The sequence below is a fragment of the Oncorhynchus gorbuscha genome, linkage group LG16, assembly GCF_021184085.1.
Source record: "Oncorhynchus gorbuscha isolate QuinsamMale2020 ecotype Even-year linkage group LG16, OgorEven_v1.0, whole genome shotgun sequence".
Lineage (NCBI taxonomy): Eukaryota > Metazoa > Chordata > Actinopteri > Salmoniformes > Salmonidae > Oncorhynchus > Oncorhynchus gorbuscha.
In genome coordinates, this window is record NC_060188.1 from 33,190,137 (window position 1) to 33,208,322 (window position 18,186).

The window sequence follows — 18,186 nt, forward strand, 5'->3', positions numbered from 1 at the left end:
TACAGGGCTATCTCCGTTTCAGAGTAGTCTGGGGTACCAGCCTCCTCTGTTCTCGTCCCAGCTCGCCGAGTCCAACGTTCCCTCCGCTCAGGCGTTTGTCCAACGTTGTGAGCGCACCTGGAGGAGGGTGAGGTCTGCACTTTGCCGTTACAGGGCGCAGACTGTGAGAGCCGCCAATAAACGTAGGATTAAGAGTCCTAGGTATTGTCGCGGCCAGAGAGTGTGGCTTTCCACTCGTAACCTTCCCCTTACGACAGCTTCTCGCAAGTTGACTCCGCGGTTCATTGGTCCGTTCCGTGTCTCCCAGGTCGTCAATCCTGTCGCTGTGCGACTGCTTCTTCCGCGACATCTTTGTCGCATCCACCCTGTCTTCCATGTCTCCTGTGTCAAGCCCTTTCTTCGCGCCCCCGTTCGTCTCCCCCCCCCCCCCCCCGTCCTTGTCGAGGGCGCACCTATTTACAAGGTACGAAAGATCATGGACATGCGTTCTCGGGGACGTGGTCACCAGTACTTAGTGGATTGGGAGGGTTACGGTCCTGAGGAGAGGAGTTGGGTTCCATCTCGGGACGTGCTGGACCGTTCGCTGATTGATGATTTCCTCCGTTGCCGCCAGGGTTCCTCCTCGAGTGCGCCAGGAGGCGCTCGGTGAGTGGGGGGGGTACTGTCATGTTTTGTCATTGGTTATCATGTCTTGTCTCTGTGCTTCCCTTCTATTCATTTCCCTCTGCTGGTCTTATTAGGTTCTTTCCCTCTTTCTATCCCTCTCTTCCTCTCTCCCTCTCTCGCTCTCTCTCCTTATCGTTCCGTTCCTGCTCCCAGCTGTTCCTCATTTACTCTTTTCACACCTGTCCCCTATTTTGCCCTTTGATTAGAGCCACTATTTCTCCCTCTGTTTTCCGCTTCTGTCCTTGTCGGATCCTTGTATGATGTTCGCTGTTCTGTGTCCTTGTCTCGCCCTGTCGTGTTTTATCTTCTTCAGATGCTGCGTATGAGCAGGTGTCTTAGTCTGCTACGGTCGGTGCCTTCCCGAAGCAACCTGCAGTCTATGGTCGAGTCTCCAGTCAGTCCTCGCAACTACGAGTGGATTTCAGTTTTTCCTGTTTTGTTTTCTCCTTGATATTTCCAGGATTATTACTTTTGTCATATACTGGAATAAAGACTCTGTTTTCGTTAAGTCGCTTTTGGGTCCTCATTCACCAGCATAACATTTCTAAATGCACGATGCCAAAAATCTATTAAAATAATTGATTCTTCTGAAGTCCACTCTGCAACCATCCCTCGTGTGATCGTGTTGAAACGGAGTCATCCCATTAGACCACAAAAGCCCTTCTTCATCATCTTCGCTCGATAATGTCATGTACTCTGATGTACTGTATTCTATTCCACTGATCTCATCCAGAGGCGGACGCCACAACAATCCACTGTTACCTTACCCTTCCCATCTTGGTTGTATTTTAAAAGAAAGAGGTGGCTAGACACTATCGCTCGAAGTGTTTTGTTCCGTCGGCCTGCACTTCACCAACTCGTGTGCAACAAACTACCGTAGGTGTCATAACTGTCACAAACCTGGAGTGGTGTGTATACAGGCAGATACAGTGCCTTCGGAAAGTATTCATACCCCTTGACTTATTTCACATTTTGTTGTGTTACGTCCTGAATTAAAAATGGCTTAAATAGATTTGTTTCTTTCTCATTTATTTTAAATGAAATCTCTCATTTACATAAGTATTCACTCCCCTGAGTCAACACTTTGCAGAAGCACCTTTGACTGTAATGACAACTGTGAGTCTTTCTGGGTAAGTCTCTAAGAGCTTTCCACACCTGGATTGTGCAACATTTTGTCTGTTTATTTTTTTTTATCCTTCAAGCTCTGTCATTGGTTGGTCATTGGTCATTGCTAGACAACCATTTTCATGTCTTGACATTCACTGTCTTCTTGGTAAGCAAGTCCAGTGTAGATTTGGACTTGTGTTTGAGGTTATTGTCCTGCTGAAAGGTGAATTTATCTACCAGTGTCTGGTGGAAAGCAGACTGAACCAGCTTTTCCTCTAAGATTTTGCCATTTTTATTTCACCTTTATTTCAGGTAGGCCAGTTTGAGAACAAGTTCTCATTTACAAATGCAACCTGGCCAAGATAAAGCAAAGCATAGTAGTTTCCACATATTCTAAGTCAGAACTGTCCAGTATAGTGATGCTAGGCGGGCGGGCAGCGATCGGTTGAAGAGCATGCATTTTTGTCTTACTTGCATTTAAGTTCAGTTGGAGGCCATGGAAGGAGTGTTGTATGGCGTTGAAGCTCGTATGCAGGTTTGATAACAGTGCCCTAAGAAGGGTCAGATGTATACAGAATGGTGTCGTCTGTGTAGACGTGGATCAGAGAATCACCCGCAGCAAGAGCGACATCATTGATGTATACAGAGAAAAGAGTCGGCCCGAGAATTGAACCCTGTGGCGCCCCCATAGAGACTGACAGAGGTCCGAACAACAGGCCCTCCGATTTGACACATTGAACTCTATCTGAGAAGTAGTTAGTGAACCGGGTGAGGCAGTCATAAGAGAAACCAAGGCTGTTGAGTCTGCCGATGAGAATACGGTGATTGACAGAGACGAAAGCCTTGGCCAGGTGATGATGATGGATGGGGGGTGTGTATGGTAGATTCAGGTAGAGAGCATGCATGCCCTCAAATTATTTAAATTTGGCCTTAGCTTAGTTAGGGAATAAGTATATGTCAGCTTATTTTAAACTTGTTTGTGTCTTTGTTCCATCATAGACTATTTTATGTGATATGCTCATATTTAATCCATCTAATCAGTTTTGTTTCAGTATGGCTTTTGTCAACAAATGCTTCATAAAGAAATCAGGATGATAAAAGCAAACAAATAAAACCATTAAGTTATTTTCACAACATAGGCTGCAGTAGTCCTATTGGCTATCAGAAGTAACTACTGTACACTGAGTGTACAAAACATTAGGGACACCTTCCTAATATTGAGTTGCACCACCTGCCCACAGAACAGCCTGAATTCGTTGGGGCAGGGGCAAGGTGTCAAGTGTTCCACAGGGATGCTGATCCACGTTGACTCCAATGCTTCCCACTGTTGTGGGAAGTTGGCTATATGCCATTTGGGTGGTGGATCATTCTTGATACAGACAGGAAACAATTGAGTGTGAAAAACCCAGCAGCATTGCAATTCTTGACACACAAACTGGTGTGCCTGGCACCTACTACCATAACCCGTTCAAAGCTACTTCAGCCTTTTGTCTTGCCCATTCACCCTCAATGGCACATACACAATCCAAGTCTCAATTGTCTCAAGGCTTAAACATCCTCCTTTAACCCGTCTCCTCCCCTTTCTGCTACACTGATTGAAGTGGATTTAACAAGTGACCAATAAGGGATTATAGATGATCTGGATTCACCTGGCCAGGTTGTCATGGAAAGAGCAGGTGTTCTTAATGTTTTGTACAATCAGTGTGGATGCACTTAGGCTATACTCCATTTGAATATCATAATGCTTCAGATAAGTGTTGCCAAGACAAGTTGATCAAATAGCCTTATACCCATCTATAAAGTTTAGAATGAACATTACATTGACACATTGAACTCAAGCAAATGAAACGCATGCGTTTCCAACATATCTCTCGGGGGAAACACCTCGACGACACCGTGTATTGGCATGCTGTAGTAACCGTCAACCGTTGGCACACAGATCATTGAGCTGCTGCACTGACACGTCATAGTCTGACATGTCAACTCGCGCTGGCACGGTAGGCTGCGCTCTGGTTTTGCTTCATCCTCTTCTTGACAAGAGCAGGTGTCAGGTTACGGAGCGGCCAGGAGAGGAGTCAGCTTTTCACATCTCTCTCATCATACACCGACAGCAATAACAAGGACACACAGACTGGCCGCAGAAAGTTCGAACCCTGTTTCACGGTTTGAAGTGATCTACAGCTCTGGTTGGACTGCAAGTATTCATGTTTTATAATGCAATAAAGATTTTATTTGGCATTTAGTGAAACAGTACATTGTATCGTATAAGAGAAGTTATATAAGTGACTTGAGAAATCATATTCTAAAGTGCAAATGTTATCATGACGGTCATTGGTCAACTATCAGCCCTCTGGATCTACTAAGAATGACTTGGAGGGATCCTTTGCTATCTATATAAATCATTGAATATGATTATAAGTGGCATTATTAAGTTGCATATTTTTTTATGAAATGCATTACCGAACATAAACTACCTTAAGTTGTATGGTAAAATGTGGTTCAGATAACAGGTTGAATACAACTTATAATCTATGAATAGTCCAAATGTGATGTAGATGGCAGCATTAGTCAATTCACAAAATCAAACTCAACAAACAATCCCCTGAATTCTCCTTCAAATGGCTGCCCCAGTTTGAAAATGGAACAATCCAGAACCAAAATGCCTGCCATTTTCTCCTAACATGTTTCTGGTCGCATTTTGGTAGCCCGGCATCGAAGGACCTTGAGGAAACTGTCGATTTTGTGGGAGTCCCTGCGGAAGCAGGACATGAGGAAGTGGAAGTTGATGAGGCGGGAGGTCTTGTCATTGCCGAGGTCTCCACCCTTGAAGGGGATTGAAGAAATGTACTGGGAGGAGGGTCCCATCTATAGAGAAAGATAAATTTTCTTTTAAAGCAGAAGATAGTGCCAAAAGGTTGTCACCTTGCACACAGTGTTCAATTGTTGAACTAAACCCACTAGTACATGAACAGTTCGGTATGCTTCACACAAAAACAGATACACAGCGGAAGTCACCGACCTTGTTGACCATTATGTCCAGTCCATCTCCCAGGCTCTTGGAGTAGTCCTGCAGTTCCCTGATCTTACTGCTGATGTCGCCATTGGAGGGGTGTGGCAGGGTGGGCGCCTCTGAGGAGAGCAGCAGCAGGGGATCGTTCCAGGCCAGGAGGAGGGAGCGAGCCAGGGAGATCAGCTCATTCTCCTGACGAACACAGTCATGAAAGAAAGATAGATCCTGCACGCTGTAGAATGCTCCTGCAGTTTTACTGTGTGCAACGCTCCAACACAAAAGGTCCTAATCAAGCTCGACGAAGGGGAGCATCATAAGAACGGACCAAGGTGCAGCGTGGTGAGCGTATATATTCCTTTTATTTCTAGAAAATGTAGCCAAGGAAACGACCATGACGCTTAAGATGGCTATTGTGCAACTAACAAAGTCAACTTCCCACACTGAAAGGACGGAGAGGGGGGGGCTACCTAAGTATGATTCCCAATCAGAGACAACGATAGACAGCTGTCCCTGATTGAGAACCATACCCGGCCAACATATAGAAACACAAATCATAGAAATAAAGGACATAGAATGCCCACCCAAATCACACCTTGACCAAACCAAAAAGAGAAAATAAAAAAGGCTCTCTAAGGTCAGGGCGTGACAGGGAGTAGGAGTAGGGACTAGGCATTGGGGGTTTAGTCAAGGAAGGCCTTGTGCAGGTTGTTAAATGCGCTGCTCTTTTAGAACGGAGTGAATACTAACATAGAAACACCACAGGGAGGGGACAAATCTAGAGCGAGAGGAGAGGAAGGGTACATCTGAGTTAGGGGGCTTCCTCTCCTTGTCTCCTTTTCTTCATCTCCACGACTCCACTAATCTGAGACTGCTGGATGCATATTGCTCAAGTACTCAAGCAGGTAGATTTGTTAAAGAGAGAAGGGGGATAGATTATAACTAAATAGAGAGGTGAAAGAGATGAGTGAGGAGAGCACAGAGCTCTACTGACCGATACTTTGAGTGCTTGCTCCTTGTCCTTGGGTGTCTGGAGTGAGGAGGTGTGACACATAGACGGGCGTGGCATCATCACTCGTCCCATTGGTGGGAAGTGAGAGTCCTGAGAGAGAGAGAGAGAGAGAGAGAACGGCACAAAAGTGATTATAAAGTTAACTCAAGTTGAACATGCTCTGAACATATACTAATAATACTCTGAACATAATGTAACGCACGATATATACATCTTGAACACAAACAGACCAGGTAAACACACAGATACACATGCGCACACAGATACACATGTGCACACAGACCCAAGTACATGGGCATGGTTGTCCATGGTTATTAACCTTCTCACAACGTTCTGGGAATGGTGCAGGATAGTTGTTTGGCTTTGGAACATTCTCAGCACATTTAATGATTTAATTATTGTTTCATTGTTATATCCTTCCTGTTTGGCCCTGTCAGGGGGTATCATCGGATGGGGCCACAGTGTCTCCTGACCATTCCTGTCTCAGCCTCCAGTATTTATGCTGCAGTAGTTTATGTGTCGGGGGGCTAGGGTCAGTTTGTTATATCTGGAGTACTTCTCCTGTCTTATCCGGTGTCCTGTGTGAATTTAAGTATGCTCTAATTCTAATTCTTTCTTTCTTTCTCTCTCTCGGAGGACCTGAGCCCTAGGACCATGCCTCAGGACTACCTGGCATGATGACTCCTTGCTGTCCCCAGTCCACCTGGCCATGCTGCTGCTCCAGTTTCAACTGTTTTGCCTGCAGCTATGGAATCCTGACCTGTTCACCGGACGTGCTACCTGTCCCAGACCTATTATTTGACCATGCTGGTAATTTATGAACATTTTAAGATCTAGGCCATGTTCTGTTATAATCTCCAACGGCACAGCCAGAAGAGGACTGGCCACCCCACATAGCCTGGTTCCTCTCTAGGTTTCTTCCAAGGTTTTGGCTTTTCTAGGGAGTTTTTCCTAGCCAACGTGCTTCAACACCTGCATTGCTTGCTGTTTGGGGTTTTAGGCTGGGTTTCTGTACAGCACTTTGAGATATCAGCTGATGTACGAAGGGCTATATAAATACATTTGATTTGAATTAAGGAACTTGACAAAAAAACATAAATTTATTGGTATTTCATTACTTTAACAGGACGTTTTCTAAAAGTTCAAACGTGGTTACATTTAATTTTCCTTTTTGCAATGTTCTATCGTTCTTAAACTGGTTTGGCATTGAGAATATTCTCAAATAGTTCAGAGAACGTTCATTTCAGTTCTTCAGCATAACGTTTCCTACAGGTTTCCTCATGGGTCTATATTAAAATCATGTTCAGGTGGGTTGGCTGCGAGTACTAATTGGCCCCACCTGATCTTAATGAGTTCTTGTTTCCTTTATAAATGGGTTCTGTTTGAATAGACTCAAATGAACAGCTTTGTATGCGTAAAAAAAAAAAACATGTCATATTATCTCCATCCTGGTGGTGCAGTGGACAAATTCCACAGATAGAGGACGGAAGATTATAGGTTTGAACCGTACTGATGCCGTGGCACATTTTTTTTTTAAGTTGCACGATGAATGCCAAAGGAAATGCATTTCCATGTGCCACATCTGGGATTGGAGCTAAAAAAAAGTTTAGCCAAAATAATCTGAAAGTGTTATTGAAATATTCAGTGAACGTTTTAAGGAAGTTATTCAAAATCCTACAAATAACCTATCATTTTAGTTCTCAGAGTGTTAATAAAACCTCCCAGGAAAACTTTCAAGGAACCAGAGCAAAAATGTTCTCTGAACGTCCCTGCAACCTAAAGATAAATGTTCCCAGAAAAGGCAACATTTTCACCTCTGTTCTCAGAACATTTAAAAAGCGTTCAGTTTTACCGGTCAGGAAACGTATGACTTCGTTCCCACAACCAATGTGAAACCAAAAACATACGTTCCCACAGCTTCCAAGGAACCAAATGTGCTAGCAGGGATGGTTGTTACTGACCAGGTCCTTGGTGAGGGAAGTGCTGAGTGAGTGAAGCTTGTCTGATCGCTGGGAGGCTCTCTCCATTAGGTCACTAAGGCCAATGGCATGACAGGACACAACTAGACACAGAACTAGAGGTGAGAGAGAAAGAGAGAGGTTTGGCTTTAGTCAATTTGCCTCCATCAAAAACTCACACACGGACTAAACACACACATTTCATCTCACCTGCTAAGTGGAGTTTGGTACCCTGGGATCGGCGAGCCATCTTTCCTTCTTTTCGGTTCTCTCTTTATCTTCTTGTCCTTCCTCTCCTGCTTTTTGGCTGTTGTTCCTTCTCGCCCCCCCTTATATAATGCCCTTGTCTTTTTCATTTGTGAATGCATAAGTCTGGTGACTGTGCGTATTGTTCAGAACTAGTTCTCTCCTGATCACTAATGAGAAACATTGTTTTTTTTGGGGGGGGTCTGTCCCTTAGGCATGTACTCATCAATACCCATGGTATTTTTTTAAGGTGAGATAGTGAGGTGGATAAAAGCTTTTGGAAAAAAGAGAGGGGGGCTGGGGGAGGGGGGTGGTTGAAGGGCAATTAGATTCCATTTAGTATGAGTTTTGAATGGAATCATTGATTCGTCCTACAAGGTGGGATCGTCTGTATTTGTGTAACTTGAATACACGGTACACGATGGAAGCTAAGTTACTAATTGTTTCTGTCAGAACTTCTGTACAGCCTCTTTAACTGTCATGTGTTACTCCCAGATTTGAGAGAGCACCACATCTGGTCTTTTTCCTGTTGTTAGCAGAGTATTTGATAGGGTTGTTAGCAGAGTATTTGATAGGGTTGTTAGCAGAGTATTTGATAGGGTTGTTAGCAGAGTATTTGATAGGGTTGTTAGCAGAGTATTTGATAGGGTTGTTAGCAGAGTATTTGATAGGGTTGTTAGCAGAGTATTTGATAGGGTTGTATTTGATAGGGTTGTTAGCAGAGTATTTGATAGGGTTGTTAGCAGAGTATTTGATAGTCACAGAGTATATGTGTGACTTCGGGTGGTTCTGTGAGTCTTTTCCTATAAGATGACGTGCAAATTATTTTCAGCCTATGTTTAGTTTCAGGGCTGTTTTTTGTTAAATGTTTAATCATTTATATATTATATTTTTTATTTTTTTTTTAAATAAAAATGTACTCTCGAATTTTCATCCCATTGACATCAATACATTATCTTCAATAATGGGGCGGCAGGGTAGCCTAGTGGTTAGAGCGTTGGACTACATTATCTTCAATAATGGGGCGGCAGGGTAGCCTAGTGGTTAGAGCGTTGGACTTGTAACCGAAAGATTGCAAGTTCAAATTCCTGAGCTGACAAGGTACAAATCTGTTGTTCTACCCCTGGTCCTAGGCCATCATTGAAAATAAGAAGTTGTTCTTAACTGACTTTCCTAGTTAAATAAAGGTAAAATAAAATAAAAACATGATCTACATATGGGGCAGTATAGCAGTTAGTGCACTGATATATTGTGTCACAGTGGGCTCAAATCCAGCCTAATGGCACAAATTATATTTCTCTTTTCCATGGACTGGGCTAGTTGTTCAGGACTGTCACACCTTGTTGAGCCAGCAGAGGTTGCTCTTCTCTCCAGACAGAGAGAGACCCAGGCTAGAATTCATGTGTTTGGTATTAGGCCTACACTTCACTGAAGGGCTCCTGTGTCCTCAAGAAATGGTCTAAAACTGCCATTATTGGGGAATAAATGATAGAAAGCTCATAGAAAGCCATCAAGCCAGAGCATTGCTCCTTATGAATCTAGAGCAGTGTGTGTGTTTGGCATGAGAACGAATGTATGCTTATGTGTGCTATCTAAGATAGTGTGAATTTAAGGTATATAGCTTTATTTTATGTGTGTGCCCTGTATAAGCATGTAACTTTGGTGTGTGTGTGTGTGTGTGTGTGTGTGTGTGTGTGTGTGTGTGTGTGTGTGTGTGTGTGTGTGTGTGTGTGTGTGTGTGTGTGTGTGTGTGTGTGTGTGTGTGTGTGTGTGTGTGTGTGTGTGTGTGTTTGTGCAGGCGTCTATATGGTGTGTATCTATATGGTGCATACATGGAGGGTAGACTATTTAGTGTATCGTTCACAAGTTGCTCTCCAGCCCTGTGGGTGGTGGTTATGAAATAAACACAAGGTGCTATATATGGGGTTTCAGTACACAAAGACAACATGTGTGGAACAACCGGTCTCACAGCATGGACGTTCACCCTATAGATTACCCATGTGCCTCTGCTGCTGGCTGACACCCTCCCCCTACATCGTCCTTTCACAGTGGCTGTTTCTAACCACACACACACACACACATACAACACACACACACATGAAACACTCCTCCTCTCCCCCCTAGTATGACCTATACATCTGACTTTAATTGTAATTTACTTCCCCTTAGAGGTGCCCCTGGAGTTAAATAACTCCCACTGGCTCTCTCTCCTTACCAACCCTTTCCTTACCAACCCCTACTTGAACACAAAACTACTCCCAAACTGTTTTCTCTCTCTCTCTCTCTCTCTCTCTCTCTCTCTCTCTCTCTCTCTCTCTCTCTCTCTCTCTCTCTCTCTCCTCAACAAACATTTCATTACCAACTGCTGTAACACAAAATAGAAAAACTTCTTCAAATCTCTCTCTCTCTTGTCTTTTTCTCTCAAAATGTTCCACTGCTTACTGTTACTAAAACAATCATTGTAGGCGTGGCTGTATTTGTGCTGTGCTGGCTTGATGTGATGTGATGTGGAGTAGAGGAATGGGGGATGTGGCTTCAGGCCAGGGGTGTGGCTATGGATGATAGACTCAGGTAGATGTGATCTCTGTAGGAGCCTGAAGAACAGTTGGCCAGTCTGATCTTATGCAAACCAGTGATGAAACCACAAATATGAGGAAAACAAAACGATTAGAGGGAGGGTGTAAAGAGACAACAAAGCGAGAGAGAGAGAGAGAGAGAGAGAGGGGGAGGGGAGAGAGAGAGAGAGAGAGAGAGAGTGGGAGGTAGAGAGAGGGATGTAGAAAGTGGGGGGTAGAGAGAGAGAGAGAGAGAGTGGGGGTAGAGAGAGAGTGGGGGAGGAGAGAGAGGGATGTAGAAAGTGGGGGGTAGAGAGAGAGAGAGAGAGAGTGGGGGTAGAGAGAGAGAGTGGGGGTAGAGAGAGAGAGTGGGGGTAGAGAGAGAGTGAGGGGTAGTGGGGTAGAGAGAGAGGGGGAGAGAGAGAAAGAGAGAGACAGAGAGAGGACCTGAAAAACCATCTGAAACACTCCTCCCCTGCCATGAAGAAACAATTATTTGTCATGTCCTGCCCATGTGGAATCTAACCATGGTGCCTCTCTCTCTCCACCCTTTCTCTCTCTCTTGTTCTCTCTCTCCTTCCTTTTCTTCCTCAAAGAGTTGTTACTGTGCTTTTTTCTCTTCTCCCTTGCTCATTCCCTCACTCACCTAAAATGGTTGGCAGAGCCTCTATCTCTCTCTGCGCCTATCATATCTCTCTATGTCCTTGTCCCTCCTCTGCTCTCCCTCTCTTTCTAAAAGGGGTTGTGTCAACTTCTCTCAATTCAATTCAAGGGGCTTTATTGGCATGGGAATCATATGTTATCATTACCAAAGCAAGTGAAATAGATAATGTACAAAAGTGAAATGAACAATAAAAATGAACAGTAAACATTAACACTCACAGAAGTTCCAAAAGAATAAAGACATTACAAATGTCAAATTATGTATAAATTATGTATATATACAGCGTTGTGACGATGTGCAAATGGTTAAAGTACAAAGGGGAAAATAAACATAAATATGGGTTGTTTTTACAATGGTGTTTGTTCTTCACTGGTTGCCCTTTTCTTGTGGTAACAGGTCACAAATCGTGCTGCTGTGACGGCACACTGGTATTTTACCCAGTAGACATGGGAGATTATCACAATCGTGTTTGTTTTCGAATTCTTTGTGGACCTGTGTGATCTGAGGGAGATATGTCTCTGTAATATGGTCATACATTTGGCAGGAGGTTAGGAAGTGCAGCTCAGTTTCCACCTCATTTTGTGGGCAGTGAGCACATAGCCTGTCTTGTCTTGAGAGCCAGGTCTGCCTATGGCAGTCTTTCTCAATAGCAAGGCTATGCTCACAGAGTATGTACATAGTCAAAGCTTCCCTTAAGTTTGGGTCAGTCACAGTGGTCAGGTATTCTGCCTCTGTAATCTCTGTTAAGGGACAAATAGCATTCTAGTTTGCTCAGTTTTTTTGTTAATTCTTTCCAATGTGTCAAGTAATTATATATTTTTTCCCTCACCAATTGGTTGGGTCAAATTGCGTTGCTGTCCTGGGGAACTGTGGGATTTGTTTGTGTTTGTGAACAGAGGCAGGACCAGCGTGCTTAGGGGACTCTTCTCCAGGTTCATCTCTCTGTAGGTGATGGCTTGGTTATGGAAGGTTTGGGAATCACTTCCTTTTAGGTGGTTGTAGAATTGAACGTCTCTTTTCTGGATTTTGATCATTGGCGGGTATCGGCCTACTTCTGCTCTGCGTGCACTATTTGGTGTTTTACGCTATACACACAGGACATTTTTGCAGAATTCTGCATGCAGAGTCTCAATTTGGTGTTTGTCCCATTTTGTGAATTCTCTCTCTCTCCAGTGAAAGGGGTTGACTCTGCTTAGTTTGTGTAAAGGAAAGTCCACTACCTCCCCCAGGGCCTCTATGGCACTCTATACGTTACTGTAGTGCAGCACACACAGAGACACAGGCACAAACACACAGACCCAACTGCAACACACCCCCCCTCTGTCCATAGGATCACATTCACCGGTACCTTTGGAAACCATTGAAGGTGTTTGGAGGCTTCAGCATCGCAATTCCTCAATACACCTGCCGTCACACAAGACTACGATCAGACATCTGCACGGATAGGTGGGATTTGATACTTTACACTGGGATTAAAGCTGTTCTGCGGTCAGTTTTGGCACGATGGGTACTTTTATTGTGTGCCACCATGATCTCTTTGTCTCCGGGCCTCCATAACGTTCTTGCTGTGTTGCTCATTGTGACAAGCAGAAGGCTTTAGATGGACAGAGGAAGAACAGCTATCGCCTACAGAGGTAAAAGAACAGATGCCCTGGGAATACACTTCAACAGCCATGCGCTGACTTCGACCAAGTTTCTGTATGTTTTGTAAAAATGTTTTGTAAAAGGTGTTCTCGTTCAAACACGGGCTATGTACATGTAACTCTCACGTCAAGAGGGTCTGACAGGTGCACTGCTGCTATGTGTAGTGTACTATGTGTAGTGTACTATGTGTAGTGTAGTGTACTATGTGTAGCGCACGCCTACTGCTTTTAGTACATTTGTGTTCCTGTTCCAGTTATGCATTGAACTGAAGTCTCTGTTCATTCCGGTCAAATCCAGTCCTGCTGCAGGACAAGGTAATTGGGTGGCATTTAATGGTAATTTAATTAGAACTAGAGTCGAGCCTCTCGTGGTGAATATGAATCTATAGGAGCTATTAATGGACATGCACGAGGCTCATCTCGGGAAGACGGAGGGAAGTGGGTTGGGTGAAGGGGGGCGTCGGCAAAGATGGTATAAGAACATCGGGGGGCGATCTCACCACGGATGTTAGGTTCTCTCTTCAGTATCCTCGTCGTCACTTGTTGGGAGGTTGGACGTTAAATGCCCATGTTTTCTTATGTAGCATTATGCGAAGTATGGACCATGGTATAGTAATAGGCCTATGGCTGTAGGCTGTGTCCAAAAGACTACGTTTACCAGACCCGAGTCATAGACCCCTTGTAATTCGTGATGGGCATTCGGGCTCTTTCCAGTGAGCCGGCTCGTTCGACTCAGCTCCTCAAAAAGAGCTGGCTCTTTTGGCTGCCAAATGGCTCTTTAAAAAAATACATGTTTTGTATTTTTTCCCAAGTCAAACAGTTTGAGATAGTTTGACTGTGATTAGTGTTAAAACAATTCTACTTCAATTATTCAATGAAATGATACTCTACCTTAACCACAATGTATTTAAAAATGCATTGGTTTGCTATGAAAAAGAATGCCGTTAAACATTTGCATTTAATGTATAACTTTTTGAATGTATATCAACAAAGTGCATATAAATGTAACCATTCAAAACGAATACAATCTGAGCAACATAATAATAGAATATTGCACCATAGTAGAGGTTGCCTGGTTATTCTTTAAAAGTGCTTTCCTCACCATCTTAAATAAGCTTGCCCCTTGGTTCACTCCAGACTTGACTGCCCTTGACCAGCACATTATGGCTGAGGGACTCCTTCGTGCTGCATCCCCAGTTGCTCTCTCGTCAAACAGCATCCTAACAGCAGACGTTTGTGGCACTTCTGCTCCATCTGATCCCTCTTCTTCCTGTTGTCCTGGTGCCTGAGCCAGCTGACTGCTGGGGTCCTTCCCTGCTGATGAGGTTATTTTTTGATGAGCTTCATCAATTTCTCTGGCATCACTGAAGGCTAACTTCTTAAACCTGGTGTCAAGTGCAGCGGTTTCTGACAGGATGTGATTATATTCCCTTCTGTGGAACTTTCTGTCTATTGTTGAACATAGGGTGTCCATCCTCTCTGGCGGCTGCCTGTGATTCGCTGCAGACCCTTACACAGGAGTATCATTTTTGAGGCTGTCACACAGCTGAAAAGAGAGAACAGTAACTTATTAGTTCAGGTTCATGTTTTGTCTACTGATACTACACTCTCATCTACTGCTCATATACATATATAATACTGGATTAAATAATGATGTAGTAATAACTGATTACTGTACCTCTCTCCACTGATCTCCACAGTGACCTGCTCAAAGGGTTCCAGGACTCTGCACACCACCTCCACCACCACCTCCCATTCCTCTTGGGTCAGAGCATCAACAGGTGCATTGACAATGGCCAGGGTAGCGATGATGGCATCCTTTGACTCAAGAAACCGCTGCAACATTTAAATGTTGAATTCCACCTTGTATTTGCAGTCCTTGTTTAGGCCTCAGCTCAGGCATCCCCATCTGGCGTTGTGTAGACTAGTTGTTCACCACCTACTGTGCTCTTGTGGAAGTATTCCACAGCTGCTTTCACTTTGTCCACAGTGGGGTTCATCACCTTCAGAGCATCTCTTACATTCAGGTTGATTGTGTGGGCAAGACATGGATGATGGGTCCATTTTAACATTTTCATGGCTTTGGTTATATTAGCTGCGTTGTCGCTAAACACAACAGACCACTTTTCCATCTACTTGCCATTCTTTGGCCACTCAACAGTTCCTCTGCCAAGTTATCTGAGGTTTGTCTGTCGCTGAACTCAAGGTAGTCCAGAAGACAGCTAGACATCGAAAAATCTTCAATGAAGTGACAGGTAACCGACATGTAAGAAGTGGTTACCCTTGATGTCCATCAGTCAGTAGTAAGGTAAACTGCAGTAGCCTTTTGGACTCTTTCCCACACTGAAGCCTGTGTCCTCTCATACAGTTGTGGAATAAGTGATTTTGAAAGGGTTTTCCTGCTTGGAACTGTGTACATTGGATTTAGACTATTGCTATAATTTCTAAAACCTCTGTCCTCCTCGATCGAAAATGGCTGGATATTGGTGGCAATCATTTTAGCCAATACAATATCAATTTGGCTTTGTTTTGCTACAGACATGGACTTTGGTATAAACTGATCCATAGAAGACTGTGTTGCTGTGGGTTGCGGAGTAGGCCGACTTGACTGAGTGGATACATCCCCACGTGTGGAGGTGCTGGCTCCACCACCATCACTAGCAGGACCGCTAGTTTCTCGAAGCTCCTCTACAGCTAGCTCCACAGTTGGGTGCACAGTTAACATATGCTGGTGTAGGTTGTGCATAGAACCGGTTTTATATGAGAATATGTTTTGGAAAATTCTACACTGTACTCTAACATTGTCTACATTATTAGAATGCATCCAAATGCTACTGTGCTTCCGACTCATTTTCCAGCTGTTTTTTTCACAGCTGTTCTTCCTCTCGGCTGCTAAGTGTGTGACTGTGAGTGAGTTGGCTCCGTGTGTCTGATTGACAGGAACAACAGGTGAGGCTGTTATTCTGAGCAGACAGTCAGAAAGAATGTGTGTGCACTTGAGCATTTAGGCCTATATAATTTTATTTATTTTTTCGTTCTTTGAATTCGTTAATTCTATTCATCTAAATCTTTTGATTATTCATTATAAATATGCCATTTTAGCAGACGCTTTTTTCCAAAGCGACTTACAGTCATGTGTGCATACATTCTACGTATGGGTGGTCCCGGGGATCGAATCCACTACCCTGGCGTTACAAGCGCCATGCTCTACCAACTGAGCTACAGAAGGACCAGAAAAATTAGAAAAATTATGTTTTAAAAAATAGATTCGGCTCTTCTGATATGCTAGTCGGCTCCCAACGTGCAAGAGCTGGCTCTTAGAGCTGACTCGTAGGCGAACGACCCATCACTACTTGTAATTGGTTGCTGGTGTGTTGAGGGGATGAGGTGGCCTATAAAGCAAAGCCGATAGCGTTTTTTGATACTGACATCCTGGTTGAATTGTTGGGAAATGTTTGCGGTTTGACCTGTTTTACTGAAACATACACAAGTACGCCCTAGACTTGAGATTTATTCGCCAGGCCTCTTTTTTGAGTCGCGACCATTTCGGTAAAAAAAAAAAAAAAACTTAAATGGACTGTTTGCTAAAGGGTTACCTGTGCTCCATGTGCCACATTCCTGTGGTTAGGCTTTTGGTTTATGTGACTGGTCGCAATGACAGCTGCCAAAATGCTTGACAGTAAATGTATTAAATATGCGTTTCAACTTGTGTAGTAGCCTACATAGAGTCAATGCTATCAGCCTTTGTATACTTAAAACGATTGTGGTTTTTGCTTAGCAGAATGTGCACACCCCGTGCAAAATTTTTATTTTTAGCTGTATGTCCTCCTTGGAGTGTAGTGTGTTTTGACTTAATTACGATAGTTATTTAAATATAAATATATATATATATATATTTAAGGGTTTCACAACAACGAAAAGTATATGACAAATACAGAGTAATATAACACCAAATAATGACAGTTTTATTAAGGTTTACCACGGAGTTTGAACACGAACTGAAATGAATTTCCGTAGTCTCTCCCACCCTGTACATGTGTAGTCTACTTTGACGTAGGCTACTCCTCTGGATTTATTGCGCATCCTTGCCCAGGCTCGATTAATATTACATGGTTTGGTTACTTAATGTTCTATAAACACGTGGATGGTTACTGAACATTGGCTATCAAACTATGGCACCGACTTCTGCCGGTAGCCTTTGACGATAACTTGTATGACGGTTGTATGTCCGTGCCCTTGAGAACCCTGTAGATCTGTTCATGCAAGGGCGCGAATTGGGCCTGACTGACACTGCCGCCTTTGCCGAGGAAATTGGGAGCGTTCGAGCAGGTCGCTTTTGTCTGGTCGGGGACCGTTGTTGGTCACCGCTTTTAAGTGTGTTGACAAGTGGACTGCATGAGCTTTACAGAAATCATATGATCGAAGGTCATGAAGATGTGACTGCAAGTTTCTGCACTTCATCCTGCATCCATCACCTGCATTGTGGGAGGCTTTATTGTCAACCAATCATTAGGATGTTTGTTTGACCTAAGCCAACGTGACCAAAGAAAAGACAAACAGGAACCAACTTCACGTAGGCTATACAGTGGAATAATGTATACAAATGAATGTGGTAGTTTAGTCTCTCTCTGTCATTGATTGTACAATGCACACGCATACCAGTTCAGTTCGTGAGTGTGTGTGATGTGGCGGTTGGAGCCATGTTTATTTCGACATTATAGAGCACAATGGTTGAGCCTTGCTGGTTGAAAACCACATTAATGTCTGACTTTCGTATTTCTCACATGCACCTCCCTGACTTCACTCATCTTTTCTCTGCACTCGGTTGCTTTCGCTTTTACCACTCAAACACGCCCATTCTGTTCCATAGCCGAAACATGCTTGATTTAAAAAAAAACTCCTGTATGGACTACTGACTAGTAGTTATACTCTTCATGTTTTGATTTTTTTTTTAAGTTTAGCTATAGGTTAATTGTAGGATTCGTGCTTTGCTTACCAACTGAGGTCTACGTTATCCGTTATTATTTGGGGTGACCTTTTCGGGCATTTACTACAGTGGGTGCGTCATTTCTTGAACAGGCCAGTAGGTGGCACTCGTCCATGGGTCATGCAGGGATCCTTTCGCTTTGATGGATTTAAAAATGTTTCCTTCTGCTGCGCTCAGCGCTCCATATTAGTGTGCGCGCACGGGCCCCAAAACGTGCGCTTCTGTGGCGAAGTGCGCGCAAAATATCACTTTTGCTTTGTCCGCTGCTTCAATAGACGGTTTTTTTGTCGGTATGGGGGTTGCCAACTGCCACATCGTTGGTGGATGAATTTTAGGCCTAC

The 18,186-nt window shown here is 43.7% G+C and overlaps 1 protein-coding gene across 1 annotated transcript; it reads right to left on the reverse strand.

Moving 5' to 3' along the window:
• Window positions 1–3,980: 3,980 nt before the first annotated feature.
• prl (prolactin) lies at window positions 3,981–8,096 on the reverse strand. The gene is made up of 5 exons (XM_046304629.1): window positions 7,961–8,096; window positions 7,754–7,866; window positions 5,775–5,882; window positions 4,793–4,975; window positions 3,981–4,638 (listed from the first exon to the last, which is right to left on the reverse strand). Exons 1-5 carry the CDS (start codon window positions 7,998–8,000, stop codon window positions 4,450–4,452), a joined length of 633 nt encoding a protein of 210 aa, XP_046160585.1. The 5' UTR covers window positions 8,001–8,096; the 3' UTR covers window positions 3,981–4,449.
• Window positions 8,097–18,186: the final 10,090 nt, after the last annotated feature.